The sequence below is a fragment of the Eumetopias jubatus genome, unplaced genomic scaffold, assembly GCF_037043125.1.
Source record: "Eumetopias jubatus isolate StellerSeaLion01/CBP00866 unplaced genomic scaffold, mEumJub1_p1.0 scaffold_4, whole genome shotgun sequence".
Taxonomy (NCBI): Eukaryota; Metazoa; Chordata; class Mammalia; order Carnivora; family Otariidae; genus Eumetopias; species Eumetopias jubatus.
This window is the reverse complement of record NW_028274810.1, coordinates 127,359,406-127,384,526: the sequence shown is the minus strand read 5'-3', so window position 1 is coordinate 127,384,526 and position 25,121 is coordinate 127,359,406. Positions and strand designations below refer to the sequence as shown.

At 37.6% G+C, this 25,121-nt stretch overlaps 1 protein-coding gene across 8 annotated transcripts in view; it reads left to right on the top strand.

Moving 5' to 3' along the window:
- The window catches only part of COL14A1 (collagen type XIV alpha 1 chain), a 196,505-nt gene that overhangs the window by 112,361 nt on the left and 59,023 nt on the right, over nucleotides 1-25,121 (top strand). For all 8 annotated transcript variants that reach the window (XM_088023091.1, XM_088023097.1, XM_088023094.1 and 5 more), the window contains 4 exons: nucleotides 2,344-2,453; nucleotides 5,800-5,958; nucleotides 20,986-21,063; nucleotides 22,984-23,070. In XM_088023091.1, coding sequence (XP_087879217.1) covers nucleotides 2,344-2,453; nucleotides 5,800-5,958; nucleotides 20,986-21,063; nucleotides 22,984-23,070 — 434 coding nt within the window. The remainder of the gene's footprint in view (nucleotides 1-2,343; nucleotides 2,454-5,799; nucleotides 5,959-20,985; nucleotides 21,064-22,983; nucleotides 23,071-25,121) is intronic.

Here is a 25,121-nt window from a genome sequence, read left to right as displayed (position 1 = left end):
AGATTCCTCTGAGCTCTTCCTTGGGCTTGATTAATTTGCTAGAATGGCTCACAGAACTTAGAGAAACATTTTGTTTGCTAGATTACTGCTTTATTATAAAAGGATATAACTCAGGAGCAGCCAGCTGGAAGAGATGCTTAAGGCAAAGTATGTGGGAAGAGGCACAGAGGGTCCATCTCTCTCCAGGCAAGCCACCCTCCCTAGTCCCTAAGTATTCAGCAACCCAAAAGCTCTCTGAACCCCATCCTTTGTATTTTTATTGAGGCTTCATTAAATAGGCATGATTCATTAAATTATTGGCCACTGGCAACTGAACTCAATCTCTAGCTACTCTCCATTCCCTCGAAGTCCGGGAAAGAACTGGGATTGAAAGTTCCAGCCTGGTGATGGGTATTCAAGAGGGCACGTACTGAATGGAGCACTGAGTGTTATATGCAAACAATGAATCATGGAGCACTACATCAAAAACTAATGATGTAATGTATGGTGATTAACATAACATAAAAAAAAAGTTCCAACCCTCTAATCACAGGGTTGGGTCCCTTGGCAAGGAGCCCTCCACACTTAGGTTACCTGAGGGCTTTCTAAAAGTCACCTTATTAACATAACAAAAACATCTTTATAGTTCTTATCACAGAAAATTCCAAGTGTTTTAGGTGATGTGAGCCAGGAACCAGGGACCAAGACCAAAATGTATTTTTCATATATATTTGAATAACCAAATATATATTTCTTATAAATTACAATATCACAATGCCTAGTTCATATCCCAGAAAAAATGCCAGATTTGCAGCAGCATATTTTGGGAAGAATTCTGGGATGGGGATATACATTTGCAATTGTATTTGTCTGGAAAGAGAATAGGTCTGAAGACTGGGACATTCCATTGTTTGGAGGTTGGAAAGATGAGGGGACCCAGCGAAGGAAGCTTCTCGATCACATGCTCTTGGATGTCACACATGATAATCATTTAAGAGGATTGTCAAATTTTCAGTTAATGTCACTGAGTTTTCTAAATACCTTTTTTTTGTTTAGGATTCCAATCAAGCTAGGAACCAAAATGTGGTGGCTATTGTTAGGTGCTAACTCACATATTTGGATAAGGAGTGTATTTAACATTTAAGCTTACCTCCAACTAGCATTTGTTTTTTGTTTTTTTAAAGATTTTATTTATTTATTTGACAGAGAGAGTGAAAGAGCACAAGCAGGGAGAGCAGCAGAGAGAGAGGAAGAAGCAGGCCCCCTGCCGAGCAGGGAGCCTGATGTGGGACTCCATTCCAGGACCCTGGGATCATAACCCAAGCCGAAGGCAGATGCTTAACCATCTGAGCCACCCAGGCGTCCTCCAACTAGTATTTGTAAAAGGACTTTTCAGTACATGGAAATGAATCAACAACTAAATATGATATTGTGAAAGCATTTTGCATCCATACTGAAACTAAGGGAAAGCTGTAAATTAAAAAGGGTATAAATAATTAACTCCATATTCACATGGGACTTGAAAACAAAGAAATCTCTCAAAATGATTAAGACTAGCTTATTCCCAGGCACCTGGGTGGCTCAACTGGTTAAGTGTCTGACTCTTGGTTTTTGGCTTAGGTCGTGATCTTGGGTTCTGGAATGGAGCCCCACATCAGGCTCCACGCTCAGCAGGAACTCTGGTTCTCTGTCTCTGCCTCTGCCGCTCCCACCCCACACTCACACTCTTGCATGCTCTCTCTCTCTAAAATGAATAAATAAAATCTTAAAATAAAAAAAAGGACTAGCTTATTCCCTTTGAAATCACAGTGAATAATTAAATTGTAACCTAGGAATTAATTAGTGAAAAAATATTCCTTTTTTTCTTTTTTGTAATTCCTTGTCCTGAAGATTAGGAAGATTTAGTTTGTTTGTGGATTTAGTTTGTTCATAATAAAAGTCATATTGGGATATCACTTTGGGGGTGGTATAAGTTGCATGTCCTGGAAAAGTTGGTTGCTCCAGGGGTTAATAGGCAAAGGGTTTGGTTTCTAGATCTTAAAATAGGATTAACTTTATTCTCCCTTTTTTTTCTGCTTCTACTCCCAGCTTTAGACAACCATCTCCCGGGAGGGTATTGGGGATGAGAATACAGGCAAGGAAGTACAAAGGAAGAATATATGTGGGGTCCTTACTTCACTATCATCACCACATGATTAAGTCAGTTAATTGGCCAACTGAAAGCCTGGGGCAACCCAAGGATTATAGATCATTTCCTTACTTATCATTTTGTTCTAAACACAGCCTCTGCCTTGACTTGAATTTTATAAAAATTATTTACCCATTATAATGCTTTCTAAACTGTTTTTATTTTTCTTTGATTAGATGGTGGTAAAACCTTAACATATTTCAACTATGACTACAGTGGGGATTTTCAAACTGTTACTTTTGAAGGACCTGAAATTAGGAAAATTTTCCATGGTAGCTTTCACAAGGTGAGTAAAGCCTTATATACATATACTCCTTATTCTGTTTGCTTTGTGCAAAGCAACAGAGATATACATTCTTTATTCTATTTGTTGTGGGCCAAGCAACAGAGAAGTGTAAAATAAATCCCATAGTGCTTTGGATTTCATATTTCACTTGGAGTAAGCTTCTTCCAACTTGATAGTTCTAAGATGCGACCACAAAGTGTGCACTTTTACCAGGTACCCCAAGAGATGTTGATAGAAGTGGTCCAGGTTCACACTTTGAGTAACAGTGTAATAGAGGATACTACATTACTAGGAGGACAGTTGTTAATTCGCTGCATTATGTGTGATGTGGAAAGGATTGCTGGTCTACCCAGCCACCAGTGACGATGAAAGCACAATCAACCAATTCATGTTAGTTTGTAGAAGATAGTTTGTACTGATATATTTATATATATACAGACAACCCATCGCTACCATTATAAAAGTTATTCTGAGGAGGGATTTTGTAAAACCTGACTGTAGTTTTTATTTTTATCTGGTATTTGTGATAGAACTCTGTTCCTTATGACTTCATATCTCTGAAACAGTTTTGGTGATCACTAGAGTAGCCATGCTTCCTTCCAACATGTATGGTTTCCTTTGTGTTTAGCAAATGATCCCTCTGATCTCTGGGCTGTTAAGTAATGCAACTTGCCAATGTTGCATGTAGAGCAGAACATTTATAAGTGGTGCTGCAAATAACCTTGCCTCTTGATCCTCCCTTCTGTGTGTTGAGTGAAGGAAGGGATGTTGCAGGGCAGTCTTCATCTTGGCTTCTGTCTCCTGACCTAGAACATGGTCAAGCCCATCTAATTTACACATGGTTGCTACTTTCTGGGGTCTTGAATACCCTCTCTGCACAAGAACAACTATATACCAAGATCCTTAATCTTTTTTGCACAAGAAAATTACATACAAAAATTTTGTTGTTGTTGTTTAATAGGACTGTACAACCAGAGGTATAATATCTTAAAACCACGAGATGCACGTAGGGATTTATTAGTTCATGGTTCAAAATAATCCCATTAGCATCTCTTTGTGGAGATATTGTCATTTACTCAGCAAGTTCCCCTTGTCTTGAAACAATTCTTTCTTGGTTAAGCAGAGTCTATTGCAAAGTAGTTAAGAAAAATTATAAAGGAGATGTAAGATTTCATAAGTGTTAAAAACACATTGCCATCATAACATAAACTTGTAAATCTCATTCCAAAGAATCATTTATGAGTCTTAGGTGCATGTTAAGCTTTACTCACCTTACTGGAAGATCTTAAAGACCTTACAAGTAAGAGTCATTAAAAATCCAGTTTAAATTTATAAAAACCTTCCAGTTTTTTAAAGTTATTTAAAAAAAAGCCTTCCTCTACTCTTTTCAGTACTGTTAATAAAGCCAAACAGCCAGACTAACCAAAAAGAAAAGGCTTATCATGTAATAAACTACTCCATTAATGGATATACTAATTGAAAATCTTGATGCAAATTCAATATGTAGAGATCAAATTTGATTTGCTCATAGAATTGTATTTAATTGAATACATTACCTTAGTTTCTTGTTTTTCAGTTGGCTTTAATTTCTACACTTTGGATATGAAGTGTGACCCCACGGTCTTTGAAAAAGTTGATAATTATATAAACAGATCCTTAAATGCAATTAAATAAGCAAAATATTTTTGAAAGGTTTTCAGTGTCTCCTGTTGTAAAGCAAAAGTTGTTAAAAAAAAAAAAAAACTTGAATATCTCCCCACAAGTAAATGGTTCTTGAAGCATGAATATTATATACAGGGTTGTCTAGCACCCAGCATGAAAATTTCTGTAATTTGTAATAATGAAAAGTATTCCAAGTTTCAAAAACATATGAGTCAAATTAGATCCTTCTAAATGATCATAAGAGAGATATTAGTAGGAAGGAAGTAATGTGGGGGATTTACTCCAGCAGTGTTTCTCCAGTTGAATAATGGTTTAACTCCTCTTCGAAGGAAAAAGAATTCTCAAGAGCCTCTACTGTTGACTTAAATTATTTTTATCATGATTTAACATAAAACATTAAATGAAAATTGATATACATTCTTATGCTTTCAGTTCCTAGGCAACTACGAAACAAAAATAAAGATTGAATAAAACTAGTAATGTTAATGGGACACCTGGGTGGCTCAGTTGGTCAAGTGTCTGACTCTTGGTTTCAGCTCGGGTCATGATCTCAGGGTCCTGAAATCCAGCCCCCTGTCAGGCTCCCTGCTCAGCGGGGAGTCTTCTACTCCATGCTCTCTCTCTTTGCCCCTCCCCCTGCTCATGCACTCTCTCTCTCTAAAATAAATAAATCTTAAAAAAACCAATAAAGTTAAAAGTAACATTATTTTAATATGAAAGATGATGTTTCACTGATATTGACCTCTGCTCACAATGCAAATACAGTACTAGCTGCTATAACTCCCATAACTATTGCCTAGTACCTTTTTTCTTTGAACGAACACACCTTCCCTTATGTAGCTATTTGTAACTTTTTTTGGCTTTCACTTAATGTGAAATCATTATTTGCCTATTAATTCCACTCTTTGAGCTCCCGAAAAAAGTAGCCTTCCACAAAAAGGAAATACTCTAGAGGCAAACACCATCATAAACTGAAACGCATCTATAAGCACTGAAATTTCATGGCAGAACTTGCTTACAATGTGGTTCATTTAGAATATGCTTACCTTTGACACTCACCCCCAGAATAACACATATTTTTACAAATCCTCACAAAGAATGTGTAGACTCCTGAATATATTACCATAGACATGCAGATTCTAGAAATTTCACTTTGAGAAAACTGTACCACACATTAAGCCAAAGAGCTTTATTTCTTTTGGTCCTGGAGTCACCAGAAGGCATTCCTCCTTCCCTTTCAGATTCTAGATCTCCTCTCTTCATCTTAAATTAAATAAATATTATCAAAATGTGGTTTGCCGACAACTGGTAGTACCACAGATAACTTTTGCTGGTAAATCACTTAGCGTTTTTTATTTTAATATTTTTGTGTTCATTTTAATGTGCATTCAGAAAAGGCCACACTAATCCTGTCACTTCAGGGTGTTGCTGCTTTAGATGAAGGCTAGATCGTGATTCCTTTCAAAGTCATTAAAAAGTAATTTCAAAGTAAATAAAAATAGAAGTGCTACCTGAATGTGGGACAATCATGGTAGTGGTAAACGTAGACCCTCTCTCTTCTAGCAAAATTCATAGTGACAGAATTCCTTCTCTTGCCTGCTTTTTAGTGACGAGGCATGTAATTACATAAGATTGATATTTCTTCCTACTTCCTACCTCCTAAAACATCTTTACTTTTACCCAGATACACATTGTTGTCAGCAAGACTTTGGTCCAAGTGGTTATTGACTGCAAGCATGTGGCTGAGAAGGCAATAAATGCCTCAGCTAATATCACGTCGGATGGTGTTGAAGTCCTGGGGAGAATGGTCAGATCAAGGGGACCAAATGGAAACTCTGCACCAGTAAGTGGATAAACAAGTGGAGCTGTGTTGTTATTATAGAAAAAAAAAGGTTTTCCAGGGGAAAAATTTGGTAAGAGAGTGGATGGATAGATGGGTGGATGATTGGATGATGACTGGCTGGATGGCTGGATGGATGGATGGCTGGCTGGCTGGCTAGCTGGCTGGCTGGCTGGCTGGCTGGATAAATGGAAGAATAACAGCCTCTTTAAATGAAATAAAACATTCAAAGTTCTTGGCAGTATACTTCTGCTATATTATAATAAGAATGCTCTGAGAATTAGACTAGTTTATTTTCTAAAGGCATTTAAAAATGCAAATAGTAAAATACTTATCAAATGACTTATGGCATAAAAGGTTGCTAATGAGAATCAAAACTGTAAATCACAACTCTAAGCAAATATAAATTCATGCAAATATGTGACTATTATACATAGTATACACAGGAAATTTATTTAAGTTTCTCTGTTGCATTAGATTTGGGCATTTTTAAACTAGATTTTTGTTATTGCTAATGTGAAGTTTACCCCTTAATCATAGATTATTTAAGTAACAAATCATTCTAAGATAATATATTTTTCATCATATAGCAGAATTTGAGACAAGGAGACTTCCAATTGGCAAAGAAATCACATTCTCTTCTCTCACTACCCACAAAAAAAGAATAGTGTACACAAGCTTTTGTTTTAACACCATGTGTTCACAGCTAATTAGCAATGTTTTCTAATTTGAGTCATTTCATAATTAGAACCAATTAGCCTGGAGGGCATTTTATTTTTGTAAATAATTCCAACTATTTTAATGAACATTTCTGTGTAACAGAATCATCAGGTTAATTATGAGTCACTATTACTGTCTTGTGCTTTCTAGATCTGTAGCACTAGCCAGCTATATGGAACTAGAGAATGCCTTGATGGTTCTGAGTCTTTTTAAGTTGAAGATCACTTTGTACAAATGAAATCTTCTAGTATGTCAAATAAATAAATAAATAAGATTGAAACAGACCCATGCTAATTGAATGGGAGAGAGGACATGGAGTAGCAGGTTACCCCATCCTCCAAAGGTCCCTAAGGGAGCTTCAAGGAGCACAGTTCTAATTCTACTTCTAGTATGACCCATTCACTTTATATACCCGCAAACAGTCCCAGAGTGGTAAAGTGATTTACTTTGGGACATTTCACTATTTAGTGGCATTTCTCTTTGTGGTACAATACAAGGGAAATCCTTGTGTAGAAAGGGGAGCATTAATGCTTTCAGACTTTGATAGATGTGTGCTAGTTTAACGCTTAGCTTTGATGTATCTTTATTTTTTAGTATATGTGCTGCCGAAGCGAGCACTGATGTATCTTTATTTTTTAATTTAATTTTCTTATGTTATGTTATTCACCATGTAGTGCGTCATTAGTTTTTGATGTAGTGATCCACGATTCATTGTTTTCGTATAATACCCAGTGCTCCATGCAGTGTGTCCCTCCTTAATACCCATCACTGGGCTAACTCATTCCCCCCCAAAACCCTCACTTTGTTTCCTGGAGTCCATAATCTGTCATGGTTCATCTCTCCCTCCGATTCCCCCCCCCCTTCATTTTTCCCTTCCTTCTCCTAGTGTCCTCCATGCTCTTCCTTATGTTCCACAAATAAGTGAAACCATACGATAACTGACTTTCTCTGCTTGACTTATTTCATTTAGAATAATCTCCACCAGTCCCATCCATGTTGATGTACATGTTGGGTATTCATCCTTTCTGATGGATGAGTAATATTCCATTGTATATATGGACCACATCTTCTTTATCCATTCATCTGTTGAAGGACATCTTGGCTCTTTCCACAGTTTGGCTATTGTGGACATTGCTGCTATGAACATTGGGGTGCATATGGCCCTTCTTTTCACTACATCTGTGTCTTTGGGGTAAATACCCAGGAGTGCAATTCCTGGGTCATAGGGTAGCTCTATTTTTAATTTTATGAGGCACCTCCACACTGTTTTCCAAAGTGGCTATCCCAACTTGCATTCCCACCAACAGTGTAAGAGGGTTCCCCTTTCTCCAGAACCTCTCCAACATTTGTTGTTTCTTGCCTTGTCAATTTTTGCCATTCTAACTGGTGTAAGGTGGTATCTCAGTGTGGTTTTGATTTGAATTTCCCTGATGGCTACTGATGATGAACATTTTTTCATGGGCCTGTTAGCCATTTGTATATCTTCTTTGGAGAAGTGTCTGTTCATGTCTTCTGCCCATTTTTTGACTTGATTATTTGTTTTTTGGGTGTTGAGTTTGAGAAGTTCTTCATAGATCTTGGATACCAGCCCTTTATCTGTAGTGTCATTTGCAAATATCTTCTCCCCTTCTGTGGGTTGCCTCCTTGTTTTGTTGACTGTTCCCTTTGCTGTGTGGAAGTTTTTATCTTTTTTTTATAAAGATTTTATTTATTCATTTGACAGAGACAGCGAGAGAGGGAACACAAGCAGGGGAGTGGGAGAGGGAGAAGCAGGCTTCCCGCTGAGCAGGGAGCCCAATGAGGGGCTCAATCCCAGGACCCTGGGATCATGACCTGAGCTGAAGGCAGATGCTTTAATGACTGAGCCACCAAGGTGCCCCCATAAGTTTTTATCTTGATGAAGTCCCAAAAGTTCATTTTTGCTTTTGTTTCACTAGCTTTTGGAGATGTATCTTGAAAGAAGTTGCTGTGGCCAATGTCTATGTTACTGCCTATGTTCTCCTCTAAGATTTTGATGGATTCCTGTCTCACATTGAGGTCTTTCATCCATTTTGAGTTTATCTTTGTGTGTGCTGTTAGAGAATGATGGAGTTTCATTCTTCTGTGTATACCTGTCCAATTTTCCCAGCACCATTTATTGAAGAGGCTGTCTTTTTTCCATTGCATATTTTCTCCTGCTTTGTCGAAGATTATTTGACCATAGAGTTGAGGGTCCATATTTGGGCTCTCTATTCTGTTCCATTGGTCTATCTGTCTGTTTTTGTGCCAGGACCATGCTGTCTTGGTGATCACTGCTTTGTAATATAGCTTGAAATTGGCAACATGATGCCCCCAGCTTTTTCTTTTTCAACATTTCCTTGGTGATTCGGGGTCTTTTCTGATTCCATACAAATTTTAGGATTGTTTGTTCCAGCACTTTGAAAAATGTCATTGGAATTTTAATCAGGATGGCATTGAAGGTATCGATTGTTCTGGGTAACATAGACATTTTAACAATGTTTATTCTTTGGATCCATGAGCATGGAATATTTTCCCATCTTTTTGTGCCTTCTTCAATTTCTTTCATAAGTGTTCTATAGTTCCTAGAGTATAGATCCTTTATCTCTTTGATTACGTTTATTCTGTGGTATCTTATGGTTTTTGGTGCTATTGTAAATGGAATCGTTTCTCTAATTTCTTTCTACAGTTGCATTGTTAGTGTATAAGAAAGCAACTGATTTCTGTGCATTGATTTTGTATCCTGCCACATTACTGAATTGCTATATGAGTTCTAGTAATTTGGGGGTGGAGTATTAGATTTTCCACATAAAGCATCATGTCATCTGTGAAAAAGAGAGTTTGACTTCTTCTTTGCCAATTTAAATAACTTGTATTTCTTTTTGTTGTCTGCTGTTGCTAGGACTTCTAGTACTATGTTGAACAATAGTGGTAAGAGTGGGCATCCTTGACATGTTCCTGACCTTAAGGGAAAGGCTCTCAGCTTTTCCCCATTGAGGATGATATTTGCTGTGGGTTTTTCATAGATGGACTTTATGAACTTGAGGAATGTTCCCTCTATCCCTATACTCTGAAGAGTTTTAATCAGGAAAAGATGCTGTATTTTGTCAAATGCTTTTTCTGCCTCAATTGAGAGGACTATATGGTTCTTCTCTCTTCTCTTATTAATGTGTTCTATCACATTGATTGATTTGCGAATGTTGAACCACCCTTGCATCCCAGGGATAAATCCCACTTGGTCATGGTGGATGATCCTTTTAATGCATTGTTGGATCCTACTAGCTAGGATTTTGTTGAGAATTTTGGAATCCATATTCATCAGGGATATCGGTCTGAAATTCTCCTTTTTGATGGGATCTTTGCCTGGTTTGGGGATTAAGGTAATGCTGGCCTCATAGAGTGAGTCTGGAAGCTTTCCTTCTGTTTCTATCTTTTGAAAGAGCTTCAGGAGAATAGGTATGATTTCTTCATTGAATGTTTGGTAGAATTCCCCAGGGAATCCATCAGGCCCTGGACTCTTGTTTTTTGGGAGGATTTTGATCACTGCTTAAATCACGTTATTGGGTATTGGCCTATTCAGGTTGGCAGTTTCTTCCTGTTTCAGTCTTGGGAGTTTATAGGTTTCCAGGAAGGCATCCATCTCATCCAGGTTGCTCAATTTATTGGCATATAGTTGTTGATAATAATTTCTAATAATTGTTTCTATTTCCTTGGTGTTAGTCGTGATCTCTCCCCTTTCATTCATAATTTTATTTTTTTTATTATGTTATGTTAATCACCATACATTACATCATTAGTTTTTGGTGTAGTGTTCCATGATTCATTGTTTGCATATAACACCCAGTGCTCCACGCAGAACGTGCCCTCTTTAATACCCATCACCAGGCTAACCCATCCCCCCACCCCCCTCCCCTCTAGAACCCTCAGTTTGTTTTTCAGAGTCCATAGTCTCTCATGATTCGTCTCCCCCTCCGATTTCCCCCCATTCATTCTTACCCTCCTGTTATCTTCTTCTTCTTCTTTTTTTTTTTTTTTAAATAATGTATTATTTGTTTCAGAGGTACAGGTCTGTTTCATAATTTTATTAATTTGTGTCCTTTCTCTTTTCTTTTGGATAAGTCTGGCCAGTGGTTTATCGATCTTATTAATTCTTTCAAAGAACCAGCTTCTAGTTTCGTTGATCTGATCTACTGTGTTTCTGGTTTCTAATTCATTGATTTCTGCTCTAATCTTAATTATTTCTCTTCTAATGGGTGGCTTAGGCATCGTTTGTTGCTTTTTCTCTAAAGGTGTAGAGTTAGTTGGTGAATTCAGGATTTTTCTGTTTTTTTGAGTGAGGCTTGGATGGCTATGTATTTCCGCCTTAGGACCACCTTGGCAGTATTCCATAGGTTTTGGACCAATGTGTTTTTGTTCTCATTGGTTTCCATGAATTGTTTAAGTTCTTTGATTTCCTGGTTCACCAAAACATTCTTGAGCAAAGTGGTCCTTAGCTTCCAAGTGTTTGAATTTCTTCCAAAATTTTTCTTGTGATTGAGTTCCAGCTTTAAAGCATTATGGTCTGAGAATATGCAGGGAATTATCTCAATCTTTTGGTATCAGTTGAGACCTGAGGTGTGACCTAGTATGTGGTCTATTCTGGAGAAAGTTCCATGTGCACTTGATAAGAGTGAGTATTCTGTTGTTTTAGTGTAGAATGTTCTGTATATATCTATGAGGTCCATCTGATCCAGTGTGTCATTCAGGGCTCTTGTTTCTTTGTTGATTTTCTGCTTAGATGATCTGTCTGTTGCTGAGCGTGGAATATTGAGCTCTCCTGCAATTAACATATTGTTATCAATATGACTTTTTATTTTGGTTAACAGTTGGCTTATGTAGATGGCTTCTCCCATGTTGGAGACATAGGTATTTACAATTGTTAGATCTTCTTGTTGGATAGACCCTTTAAGAATGATATAGTGTCCTTCTGTGTCTCTACAGTCTTTAGTTTAAAATCTAATTTGTCTGATATAAGAATTGCTACCCCAGCTTTCTTTTGAGGTCCGCTGGCATAGAAGATGGATCTCCATCCCTTCACTTTCAGTCTGGATGTATCTTTAGGTTCACAATGAGTCTCTTGTAGACAGCATATGGATGGGTCCTGTCTTTTTATCCATTCTGCAACCCTGTGCCGTTTTATGGGAGCATTTAGGCCGTTCACATTGAGACTGATTATTGAAAGATATGAATTTATTGTCATCATGTTGCCTGTGAAGACCTTGTTTTTATAGATTGTCCCTGTAAATTTCTGTTGTATATCACTCTTGGGGTCTTTCTCCTTTTATAGAACCCCCCTTAATATTTCTTGCAGGGCCGGCTTAGTGGTCACATATTCTTTCAGTTTCTGCTGGTCTTGGAAGCTCTGCATCTCTCCATCCATTCCAAATGACAGCCTTGCTGGGTAAATGGCTGCATGTTCTTCTTGTTTAGTACCCTGAATATGCTTGCCAGGCCTTTCTGGCTTGCCAGGTCTCTGTGGATAGGTCTGACGTTATTCTGATGTTCCTCTCTCTGTACATAAGGAATCTCTTCCCCCTAACTGCCCTTAAGATGGTTTCCTTGGTTCTAAGATTTGCGAGTTTTACTATTACATGCCGGGGTGTTGGCCTGTTTTCCTTGCTCTTGGGTCCTCTCTGCCTCTAGAACACAAATATTTGTTTCATTCCCCAGATTAAGGAAGTTCTCAGCTACGATTTGCTCAAATATATCTTCTAGTCCTCTCTCTCTCCACCCCCTCAGGGATCCCAATAATTCTGACATTGGAACATTTCATGGTGTCACTTACTTCTCCGATTCTGTTTTCATGGATTTTGAGTTGTTTCTCCCTGGCCTCCTCTTTTCCCTTCTTATCTATTAATTGGTCTTCTAGATCACTAATTCATTCTTCTGCCTCGCGTACTCTAGCTATTAGATTATCTGATTAGATTAGATCTCATTGATAGCATGTTTAAGTTCTGCCAATTCAGCTTTCATTTCTTCCCTTAGAGACTCTATATTGCCATTAACTGATTTCTCCATTCTAGCTATTGTCTTCACAATTGCTACCCTGAATTCCATCTCCAACATCTTGGTTATATCTGAATCCATTTGTAAATCTGTGGCATAAATCACAGTCTCTGAGTCTTTCCTATTTTGAGGGTTCCTCCTCCTAGTCATTCTGTTGAGGGATGGTTGAGAGAAAGTATAGAGTCCAAATTATTGACCACAACCCAAGCAAGATGCGCCTGTTTTATAGGGACCTTAGGGTTGCTGGCCTCTTGTTTTCCCAGCCTGTCTCCTGTGGGAGGGACCTGCTGTGCTGTTATTCAGGCAACCCTTTTTGGGCAGAGTTGCCCTGTCCCCTGTGGCGGGGATGGGCTCAGTGGAAACCAGTTTTGGGGGGCTTTTGTTCCCTGGTGGCTTTCCCTGGAGGCTTTCTGAGTCTGTTCCGAGAGTCAGAGCAGAAGAAACCATTTCCAACCTTCCGCCTCAGAGCAGAGATTGCAGTCTGTTCTTCAGTGAGCTCTCCAGGTCACACTATCTCCGTTTCTGTCTATGCTGCTATAAACTGCAGCGGTCTGGGTTGTGCGCCCCTCCTCAGTGCTCCCAGTCCTCACCTCCAGGTTGGGGCACATCTCTGCCCTTTGTGCTTCTAAAACCACCAGCCACCCTCAGTTTGCATGTGCTGCCCTACCGCTCTGGGTTTCCATCAGGGGGACTGCCCTAAAGTCCTATCCCCCTGGCTACCAGTCTGCGAGTCTGTGCCCCATCCCCAGAGCGGGAGGCTATCGCTCATCGGCGGTGTAGGATCCCAAGGGCTCAGCTCCCTCCCCCTGCCATTTATCCTCAGTATCTGCCCGTGGAATCACAGCTCCCCACTTTGTACCTTGAAACCAACCTCCTGTGATATATTTTTGTAGAGATCCAGATGTATCTTCTTACATCTCAGGCTGATTTTGTGGGTGTTCAGAGTGGTCTGGTAGCTATCCAGCTCAATTCCGGGAACCGGTTGGAATAGGGTCCCCTACGCCTCTGCCATCTTTTTCTTGATGTATCTTTAAAAGTACGTTTGTTTTAATTTACCTTTGGAGAACCCATGGATTAGATGTTTGGAAAGAGAGAATATAAAAGCTATGGAAGGCTCTCTTGTTTTCAGTTATGGTAAGGGACTTTTAAGAATGTTTACATTATAACCCTTTCATGAGGATGGTACCAAAAGTGAAGAAGGAGGCCCTTCTCCTCCCAAAGCCAAAGCTTAGAAGGCCAAGAAACTGGGGCTGAAAGGTATCCCTGCCCCCCCACACACAAACATCCACAAAAGATTCACATGTCCCCTACCTTCTGAGGGCCCAAGGTGCTGCATTTCTGCAGGCAGCCCAAATATCCTTGAAAGAGCACCCCTAGAAGAAACAAGCTTGACTACTATGCCATCATCAAGTTCCCTCTGACCACCAAGTCAGCCATGAGGAAAATAGAAGACAACATACTTGTCTTCATTGTAGATGTCAAGGCCAGCAAGTACTAGATCAAACGGGCTGTGAAGAAGCTCTATGACATTGTCGTGGCCAGGGTCAGTACCTTGATCAAGCCCAGTGGAGAGAAGAAAGCATATGTTTGGCTCCTGACTATGATGCTTTGAATGTTGCTGACAAAATTGGGATCACTAAACTGAGTCCAGCGGTTGGATCTAAATATAAATATTTTCACTATTAAAAAAAAAGAATGTTTACATTATATCAAGGAGTTGTCAACTCTTAATGTTTTGTATTTCATGCTGATTAAGAAGCACACCACATTCTGCTTCACAGAAAAAACTTTTATGATAGCACACTCCAGAATTTATAAGGCCCCATAATTAGCAAACTGGAGATTATTTTGTAGGGATAAATAGACATATATAGATGGATGCTTCGATGGATGAATGAATAGGCTCCAATTTAAGAAAGAGAAACAATTCTAAGTGTTTGAAATTCTGGGCCCAAATCACTTGTATTAATATTATTATTTTTTTAAGAAATAATGCATATAAATCCCTGACACTTAGTAGCATTTGATGAAGAGCAGCTGTTACTGAAGGATGTCAGTATTACCTTCTCCATCTCACCTTTTCTAAACCTCTAATGCTTAACACTTGATTATTTGTAGCCATCTATTATTTTCTTGCTCTTCTGAATATTTTCATTTTGCCTGTAGCCAGAGTATAAATCCCTTAAAATAGAAACCAGGTCATGGTCTTTGTTTACAACTACCTCCTTCTACCCCACAGTATCTAATAAATTCAGATGAACAGGTCAAGTTCTCAAGAAACACTTGATAGAAATTAAATAGAATATCATCTATTTGAATTTTATCATGTTTTTCTTAAAACGTTTTTTATATATTGTATTCCATAGGTGGTATTGATAATAGACAAGTTATATATATATCCTACCTTCACCTAATTATAATTTGTATTTTTTTTAAAGATTTTATTTATTTAAGAGAGAGAGAGAGTGAGAGAGAGTGCATGAGAGGGGGTAGGGTCAGAGGGAGAAGCAGACTCCCCACTGAGCAGGGAGCCCGATGTGGGACTCAATCCCAGCACTCCAGGATCATGACCTGAGCCAAAGGCAGTCACCCAACCAACTGAGCCACCCAGGTGCCCTATAATTTGTATTTTAAAATTACAGCTTTATAATTACAATTATATTAATTATATTTCAAAGTATACCCTATGTAATAATGGTACTCCAAATATATGACCAATTAAATATCGTGGAATTTATTTCTGAAAGCACAAGTGCCTGTAGGCTTTAAGTCTACTGGTAATAAATCTTTACTTTGGGGCATGAAAGAAAAGCAATTAAACAGAGCACTTTCTGTGGTAACTTCCAGCCTGTTGTAGACAAAGGGGAATTTATAGAAGTCAATAATTAAAGAGTTCTTTGTAAAGCTACTAAGAACAAAGTTGTGGCTTTTGTTAGAATCTAGAAGTCTACAAAGGATTACTAAATAGATTTTCAGTCTGCCCACTTATTGAAGAATTTGATTACGTTGAAATGGATAATATTAGATTAGATCTCAAGAATGTGATTGGAAACTCACTTGCTCTTTTGGGTAATTAACTGTTTGAGTCCAAAGCAAGAGAGAGAAGCTTCAGGTCTTCAGTTTTCAATTTAGAAGTCACAAACTGGTAACATAATCTTGATTTACATCTGTACCCCAATACCGAGCAAAAGGGAACATGTAATGTGCAAGTTTTGGATTATTCCAGGAGTAATTATCACATAAGAGTGATTAGTAGTTTCTAGGTCAGCATTCCCTGGCAAATTCAGCAGTGGTTCAAAAAAAATGACAGATGATGGGAAAACTCTGAATATTTAGTCCTTAAAGAAAATAGATTCTTTTTAAACCAAAGTTGAGTGGAGGAGAGATTAATGGATGTAGGGATACAGTAACTACTATATTGAAGTTGCTCACATTTGTAATAAAAATAGCTTGTGTTCAGTAATGCGAGATGTTATAGATAGTGAAGAGTCCCTAGTGGGACTAAGCGTATAAATTGGCTTAATTTAGCCGTCAAAACACACATGGGAAGAAACTTAACAACTGTGTTTCTCCTTTCTGTTCTCTCTCCTAAGAATTTTCTTCTACCTTTCCTGATACCTGATGAAATTGTAATGCTGCCAGAGATGATCTTAGAAATATTTTGGGCTTCTGGCGTGTGATCATGTTCTTAGTGTCTTTCTTTCCCATTTCAAATCTAACACTTTTATGATTATCCAATTGATTTTTGTTTAGTCCTCTGCTATGTAAATAAAGACAAATACAAGTTATGTTACAGAGTTTTTTATAACATGATTTACTGAGTTAAATTTTTTATGTGGGAATCAATAGTAGACTAGTCAATGATGCTATAGAAACAAGTGTTCTTAAACTATAAGAAAATAATCATGTTTTCCTATGATTATATACTTTAATCCTTAAAATGATAATAGTAGCTAATATTTATTGCATGCCTGCGATGGACCAGGCAGTGTGTGCTTTTTCTGAGATTATCTTGTTTAATCTTCCAATAACCACAGGAAGAGACACTTATATTATCCCCACTTTACAGATTCAGAAACTGAGACTTGAAGAAGTTAGAGAGGGATCCCCTTTCAAAAAGTGAGGAAAATAAGATATGAGACTGTATCTGACTTGCACAGGGATACCTGCCTACCATGCTAAGCTCTCTTCCCCTGGGTCAGGCTGATCATTAAGGAACTTAAAGCAGAGGAGGGAGTTTGGTCTGTGTGTATGCCCTGTCTGTTCCCTGACATGTTCAGAGACTCACCATTATTTCAGTTCTGACCTTGAAAGTAAATGCAATCAAAATGTTCCCCCACAAAGTATGCCTACACCTAAACATTTTAATGACTACCAATAGGTACAATGGCTGTTAATTTTCATCTCTTCATTGAATTAATGCCATTATGGTTTCCCTTAAATTCAATGAATTGATTGAAAGCAAGTAAAAACACCATGTCAAATAGCTGGGAAGGGGTAGATGCTCAATAAATCTTAGCTTTGAGATGGAGTCAGTAAAAGTTAAACACCAAATTAAAGCAGAAGGTGGCCAGTGTCCTCCATGCTCTTTCTCCAGTATTCCTGTGCAATGTAAATCTCTCTAAATATTTGTATAATTTTAGGTATAGCTTGACTTCAAATTACAAGCTTAGTTATGCTATGCTGGAGAGATATCAGAGGATAAAAATGTGGTAATGAGTGGAAAGTTGAGCCAGGCTACATTTTTATTCCCATTCACAGATCACAGTGACTCAACGGATGAGAAATATTTTAATCTTATTTTCATGCTAACATTTGACCCCAAATGACTTGCCTTTTGTGTTACACCCAGAACAAAAGGTCCAATAATGAAAAACTAGCCTTTGTAATTGGCTAAGCATTCCCTTGGAAGGTGTTATAAAAGGTGAAAGTAGGAGCTCATGCATCCCTTTTCTCTTGCTCTCTTTTTCGCACATATATTTTTTATAATGTTCGGTTAGTTGGAAAGGAAAGAAGTTACAAAAAGTAAAAAGAGTCTGACTCTTGCTCATTTTGAACCGCATTGTCTTGCATTTCAGGCACTCAAATATAAAATCTTTTGACATGTCTGTACTGTTTCCTACATAATTTCTCTACAAATATGTATGTCATTGCTTTTGGAATAAAAGCCAGAGGGTTTTTTTAATCAATCCCCAGAAATGTGCCTTGGAAAGAAGTCCCAAAATAAAGGCTGAGGAATCTAAGCTATTACGAATGCAAAACAATTATGAATAAATTTGTTGTATTCACACACACAAACACAGAAGGCTGCTGACTTCATCAAACTTGAAAAAGAAAAGGCAACCCACAAGCATTCCTCAAATGATAGTTTTGGCTTCATTCAGCACTTAGTAGGCATTCAACCCCTTGAATAAATAAGATGAACTCATAAGGATCCCAATAACTCCATGGGACATAAGTTTAGCCAAAGGTGTGTATGTAGACATCATAGTGTTTTAGGTGATTAGGTGGTAAACGTTTATTTGAAAAACTTCAAGAAAGCCTGGTCCTTACTGGGGCTAATGAAAGTCCTTTCCTTCACATACATCTTTCCATTCAATAAAATGCTTCTACACTGAGGGCTTTATTCAAAAATGGGGAATTTCTTAATGGATGAATGACTTAGATTGAACTGGATCTATTTAATACTGTCATAATGGGCCCCATTTAATAAATGCCCCCAGACAAATGGCATTGTAAAGTTAGTTAGGCTGGTGTATCCGCATTTTAAACATTAGACCAAAGATCCTTTCACTGCAAAATGAACTACAAGAAAATGAAACATGCTGTTCAAATCCCAACCAGACCTCCAATTTCAACATGTGCTTACGTTTCTTAGGTTCTTTCTTCCTAGGTCCCGATCTGCAGAATGGGGTTGACATTACTTATTATATATACCTCATAGTGGTGATCTAAAGATTATATGATACAGGCAAAGTCCTTAAGATGGTGCCTGGCACATTGTAGTTTTTCATAATATGCCCACTGCTATTGTTGCCATTATTTGCTTAGATTTTTCTCAACCAAAGTATTAAACAGATATGATAATTGTGGAAACAAACTACTATTATATTTCTGCCCTCAGTACACATCACTTTTATTTAGATTCTACTCTTTTGGCCTTTGTATTATATTCTGCTGCACCTTAAAGAATTCAATAATGAAAGGGCTGTATATGCTCCATTAAAATAATATTTAGGGACACCTGTGTGGCTCAGATGGTTAAGCATGACCTGATGTGGCTCAGGTTATGATCTCAGGGTGGTGAGGTTGAGCTCCGCATTGGGTTCTATGCTCAGCATGGAGTCTGCTTGTCCTTCGCCCTCTGTTCCTCCCTCTGCTCATTCTCTCTCAAATAAATGAATAAATAAATAAAATCTTTAAATAATAATACTTATTATTTATAACAACTATATTCTAGGCACTGTTATACATATTTCCTTACATTAACTCATTTTACTGTTATACCTACTATTATTACACTAATGAATAGCTATTATTAAAGAGCTACTGTTATTGTATTAATTTTACAGATGTAGAAAACTTGGACTTGAACACATTACATAATTTGTTCAAAATGACTTAGTTTGTGAGAGGAGGATTCGAGGCTTACACCCAGGCAGTCTAGCTCCATAGCTTCCTCACCCCTATGGTCCTTGAAATACTTTTGTTGCTATTGTTCATAAAAATCAGCATCGACATTCCTTAAAAATGTTTTAATTTGGGAAAAAACCTATTTTTCTTGGTCCAAAGACCTTAACAACTGAATTTTTGGATGATCTTTATTTTGTTGTATGTTTGCCCTCCACAGACTCCGATATCCTACCTATTGGGAACTTTTTTCTTTAATCTGGAAAAAAAGCAGCGAGCCATGCACGTATTTCTTCAAACAACTCAATAGTTGTATATAGAAACCAAGCCAACAAAAAAAACTACGATGCCTTAATTCATGGATCTGCTTTCAAAATTTAAGCTTTACTTTATTAATCTTGCAAACCTCACTTGGGAAAGCATATTTGCAGCAAAGCACAGTTCTTACATATTACAAGAGAAAGCTTGCTTTTATTCTCTTTACTGTTAGATAGAGCAGGCTCTTCTGTGACGCCGCATGCATTGTTGAGTAACTATTTTGTAGTACTTTCTACTTAGGTATTCTCCATTTTCATCTACGGGACCCCTGACAGGGATGAGTAGTATTTTGGGGAGAAAATAAGGCACCAAGAAAGTTTCTAGCGCTTGCTGAAAACACCACTTGCTAAAGGCAGTTTGTGAGTTTAAAATGAAAAGATTCCATCTTTCTCCCAGCTCTGTAATCGGTGAAACTTGTAATACTCAAAAATAATATCAGAAGAAACATAATATTAGGACTGGTTGGATCATGAAGCTAATGTCAGCCCTTAATAATATTATAATGATGTTTCTGTATATTTCAAAATGTACATTGGGTTTTGCCAACGTACATGAGTAGAACAAGACCAATATTTATGGAATGATCAATGGCTTAAATAAAAATACATCAGCACAGATTCTCACAATACTATTTGTGAATTTGTCACAACACTTACAATGTTGTAAACAGCATTCATGTGCCTACCTCTCGCTCCTGGTAAGATCTCTGAGGGCAGGATTTTGGTTTTGTTCATTTTCATATTCTAAAGTTTGATGTAGTATCTGGCTTGCATTACACACTAAAGAAAAATTTGTTGAATGTATATATAAGTGATTGAAGTCAGAATTAATTTGACAAGGTTTCGTGAATCCCTACTACCTCCCACATATGATGGGGACACAAAGATGAAGAAGTGGTTCTCTGTCCCTTGAAGAGCTCACAGTCTAAGGAGGAGCTAATATAAATAATCACACTGTATGGTGGGAGATGTGCCAGGAAAGAGAAACGTGGGGTGTTGTGGGGTGGCAGAGGCACTGGTCATGACCATGAGGGCAGAATGGGGCGAGTTTCAACAGGGGTGCTAAGATCCTTCAGGCAGAGATGAGAAGTTGTGATAAATACGGGAGTTTAGAGGCTGAATGGAGTAACTATAGACAAAATCTTAAATCATTGTGTGTCTGAGGAACAAAATCAATTTGATATTGTTAGAATGACTTTATTTACTGTAAAGTTATGTTACAAATGTATCAGTTCTATTATGTGATACAGGATATGAAATCATAATTGTAGACGGAGTGTATCTATTTTTTATTGAATGACAATTTTGTTTTAAATTGCAGTTCCAGTTACAGATGTTTGATATTATCTGTTCCACATCATGGGCCAATAGAGATAAATGCTGTGAACTTCCAGGCCTGGTAAGAATTCTTCTTTTATTAGTAGGTCTGTTCTTTATTGAAATGTTCTAAAATTGTATTTGATTTTCCCTGAAAATTAAATGCTATTTCATAAAACTCATAACAAGCCAATTCATTGTGATGATAATGAAAATCAGAAGAGGTTAAGAAGGAGGTGTGTCTGACATCAGCAGGACATACTGACGTGTGTGGTGAGAGCTGCACACCTCCAGGGGGTACCATTACACAGAGTCCAGAGGTTCTCAAACTTCCTGGTTCAGGAAACCTTTGCAATAATTTTTGCAAAGTTGCAATAATTTTTTTCATGGTACCACTAAGCCAAAAAAAATGCCAAACAATTCCATGTATGAATACATTAGGTCCAAAAATCTTAAGTGTTTATGCTCTAAGAACTCAGTAGCCATATGAAAAAATAATACACATGAATTGAAAGAAGAAAATGGGATTGTTATTTTATTCCTAAATAACCAGAACAACTTAGGAATGGGATGGATGAGCCTGTCGGGAGTACCCAATTTTTCATATGTTGGAATCTGATTGGACATTGCCACCTCACTTCTTTTTCCACATTGATTTTTTCCATGGTACTTGCTTTCCATCATAGCAACTGCCAGAATCCCAGATTTGCAAGTATATGACATCATCAGAAAAGTATTTCAATATCTAATGTTATAATTGTGAACTACCTTGAGCTAGTGGTTCACATGAAGTCCAGTGGGTGCCGAATATTGCTAATTCTCTTAAGGTTTTAAAATGTTCATGGTGCCCCTGTAAGTTTGCTAAGGTGCCCCAAGGCATCTTGGAACACAGTTCTGAAATCGTAGTCATAATCTGTATAACCTGTGTGATGTTACAGAAAATCAATCTTTTTATCATTATTAATACCAAGTATAACCCAAGCAGGGGGGTTTCCTATAATGAGTTGAAAGCTTTGACTGTTGTACAATATTTAGAGAAAAGTATATATAGTACACATGGGCCCTATGCTCAACATTTCCTGGGTTTCCGTTGTGAACGTTTCAGAGACTGAGATTATTTTCCACTTGATCATTTAATTATCATCCGTGCTCTATTCAGTTCCAGCTTTACTTTTCCCCTGATTCTTAAAAAGTGAAGCTTATTTTGTCCCTGTCCAACAGGACTGGTGAACCCTATGAAGGTCTGCAGTTTCTTATCCCGGTGCAGACTTCTTTTTGGCCAGTACTTCAAATGGGATAGCCATAGATTGCATGATAGCTGTTAGCAGGTGCTCTGTCTTCATGCCCCAGTAACTCATCCAGAGATGTTAGACTGATGTTCATAATCTATCTTGTAATGTCATGTGGCAACGAAATTGTGCAAGAGCAGAAAAATGAGCTCCTATCCCAAAGCTTTAGATGGATACTGTTGGTGTTTCCTTATGTTCAACCACAGAACATGAGTCATAAGGAAAGTTGTTGCAGGGACTTGATGATGCGTTTAAGCAATGTTTTTATTTTGTTTTATGTGTTTTAGTGCAGATGCAGTTGTTCTGATCGACTATCCCAACATGTTTTTTTTTTAATCCTTTGAAATAGAAATAAGACAGTGTTCAAGACCTTTAGTTCATAGAGTACTCCTACTCAAACGGAATGAAATAGTAACCAGAATCTCTTTTACACACACTCTGCCTTCCTTTCTTCACTTGCATCCCCAAGCTCATTTTATCAACATCCTTTGGTAATGATGATTATCAGTGACTCACTAGACACTCATTCATTTTTCTTTAAGGAAAATATTTTGTGGGCAGGAGAGAATATTCTTTGCCTTTCCACACCAATGTTCACTTGAAAGTTTTTTTTTTTAAGTGTCTTAAATCAAAGTGTTTTCTTTGAGTCCATAAAGCTATTTGTATAGGTTGTCTTGTTAACAGTTATGCTGTTTTTTTTTTCCTCCCTTCAGAGGGATGAGGAGACCTGCCCAGAGCTACCACATTCCTGCTCCTGTTCTGAAGTCAATACCGGGACTCTGGGACCAGCAGGCCCACCAGTAAGTCTTGCCTCATTCAGACTTAAATGTTCTTTAACAATATTCATAGTTATCACTTGTTGTGTGTCTAATATGTGCTTGCCACTGTGCTAAACACGTATTTAATCCTATGAGCAAACCAAAGCACGGAGATGTTAAGAAACTTGCCTAAAGAGGGGCACCTGGGTGGCTCAGTTGGTTAAGCGTCAGCTTTTGACTCAGGTCATGATCCCAGGATCCTGGGATCGAGCCCCACCTTGGGCCCCTTGCTCAGTGGGAATCTGCTTCTCCCTTTCCCTCTACCCCCCACCCCCCACTTGTGCTCTCTGGCTCTTAGGTCATGATCTCCTGGTGTCGGGAGATTGAGCCTTACATCAGGAGTCTGCTTGAGATTCTCTCTCTCCCTCTGCCCCTCCCCTCCATGCTCTCTCTCTCTCTCTGAAAAATAAACAAATAAAAATCTTAAAATAAAATCTAAGCTTTTAGCCACAAGGCTGTATAGACTTCTTTAAAAAAAAAAAAGATTTTATTTATTTATTTGAGAGAGAGAGAGCACAAATGGGGGAAGAGGCAGAGGGAGAGGGAATTTCAAGCAGACTCCATGCCCAACATGGACCCCAACTTGGGGCTTGATCTCAAGACGCTGAGATCATGAGCTGAGCTGAAATCAAGAGTCAACTGATTGATCCACCCTGCGCCCCTGTGGTTGTTATTTTAAATAAGACTTTCCCTTTGTGTTAGTAAGATGGAGCAATTTTTCATTTGTCTCTGAGTCATTTAAATTCCTTTCTATACAAATGCCTGTTTATAAACTTTTCTGGGATTTTGTTGTGCAGATTTTCTGCTTATTAGTTTCTAAGTGGTTTTATGTATTCTGGAAACTAATCCTTTATTAATGATATGGTTTGCAAATACCACTTCCTGGTCTGTGGCTTCCTTGTTGTTTATGGGACTTTTTATTGTCTAGAAATTTTAAATCCAATGTAGTTAAATTTAATAATTCTGTGAGCTATCATTTTTTATGTTTTTCTTTATTACTTCTTTTTAGCCACAGTTCACTTAGAAGTGTCTTTTTAAATTTCCGATCATATGTGCAATTTTATTTTTTTGTTGTATTAATTTTTTTGCACTTTTTTATGGAAGATAGTCTCCGTAGTACCAATTTTTGGACATTTGTTGATTCTTTGACACTTGCTTTGTGGCCTTTTGTCAAGTTTTACAGCTGTTCCCTGTATGCTTTAGAAGAATGTGTGTTTTCTAATTGTGGAGTTAAGAGTTCTAAATATAAATATCCAGTAAATCAAACTGTAAATTATGTTGCTAGAATCTTCTTTATCTGCATTAATTCTTCATCTTTCAATTGCTGAGATAGATGTTTAAAATCTTCTACTTCAATTTCAATCTGTCCAATTTTGTTTGTAATTCTGCTTTGTATATCCTGAGATTGTGTTACAGTGTACAAAAAATCTAGAACAGTCATCTTGCTAATGACTCGCAATATCATTTCTCTTTTGGGTTATTTTCCGGGTATGTGTATATATTTTTTATTTGAATTCAATTAGCCAGCATATAGTACATCATTAGTTTCAGATGTAGAGTTCAGTGATTCATCAGTTGCATATAACACTCAGTGCTCATCACATCACCTGCCCTCCTTAATGCCCATTTTCTTCATCCTTCTAGTTTCAGCCTTTCTGTTGTCTTTAAGTTTGAGATGAGTTCTGTTTAAATAGTATATGGCTAGGTTTTGTTTTCAATCTGGTTTTGCAATTTTTTGAGTTTAGTCCATTCATTCTGTTGTTTGTGATAATTAACGTCCTTGGGCAAATATTCCTATATCTACCACCTTACTTTTTGCTTTCTATTATTTGTCCCACATGATGTATATATGTGACTTCCTTGGTTGGTTGAGGTTTTATCTACTTATTTACACTTTTTGGCTTTTTGTTGTTATTCTTTTCTTCTCCCCTCCCCTAATTTGGAAATTATACTTCTCTGTGGCTGTTCTTTTAGTAGTCAACGAAGAGATTTTAACAAACATATTTAGCTTGACAAAGTCTAAAAAGAATCAA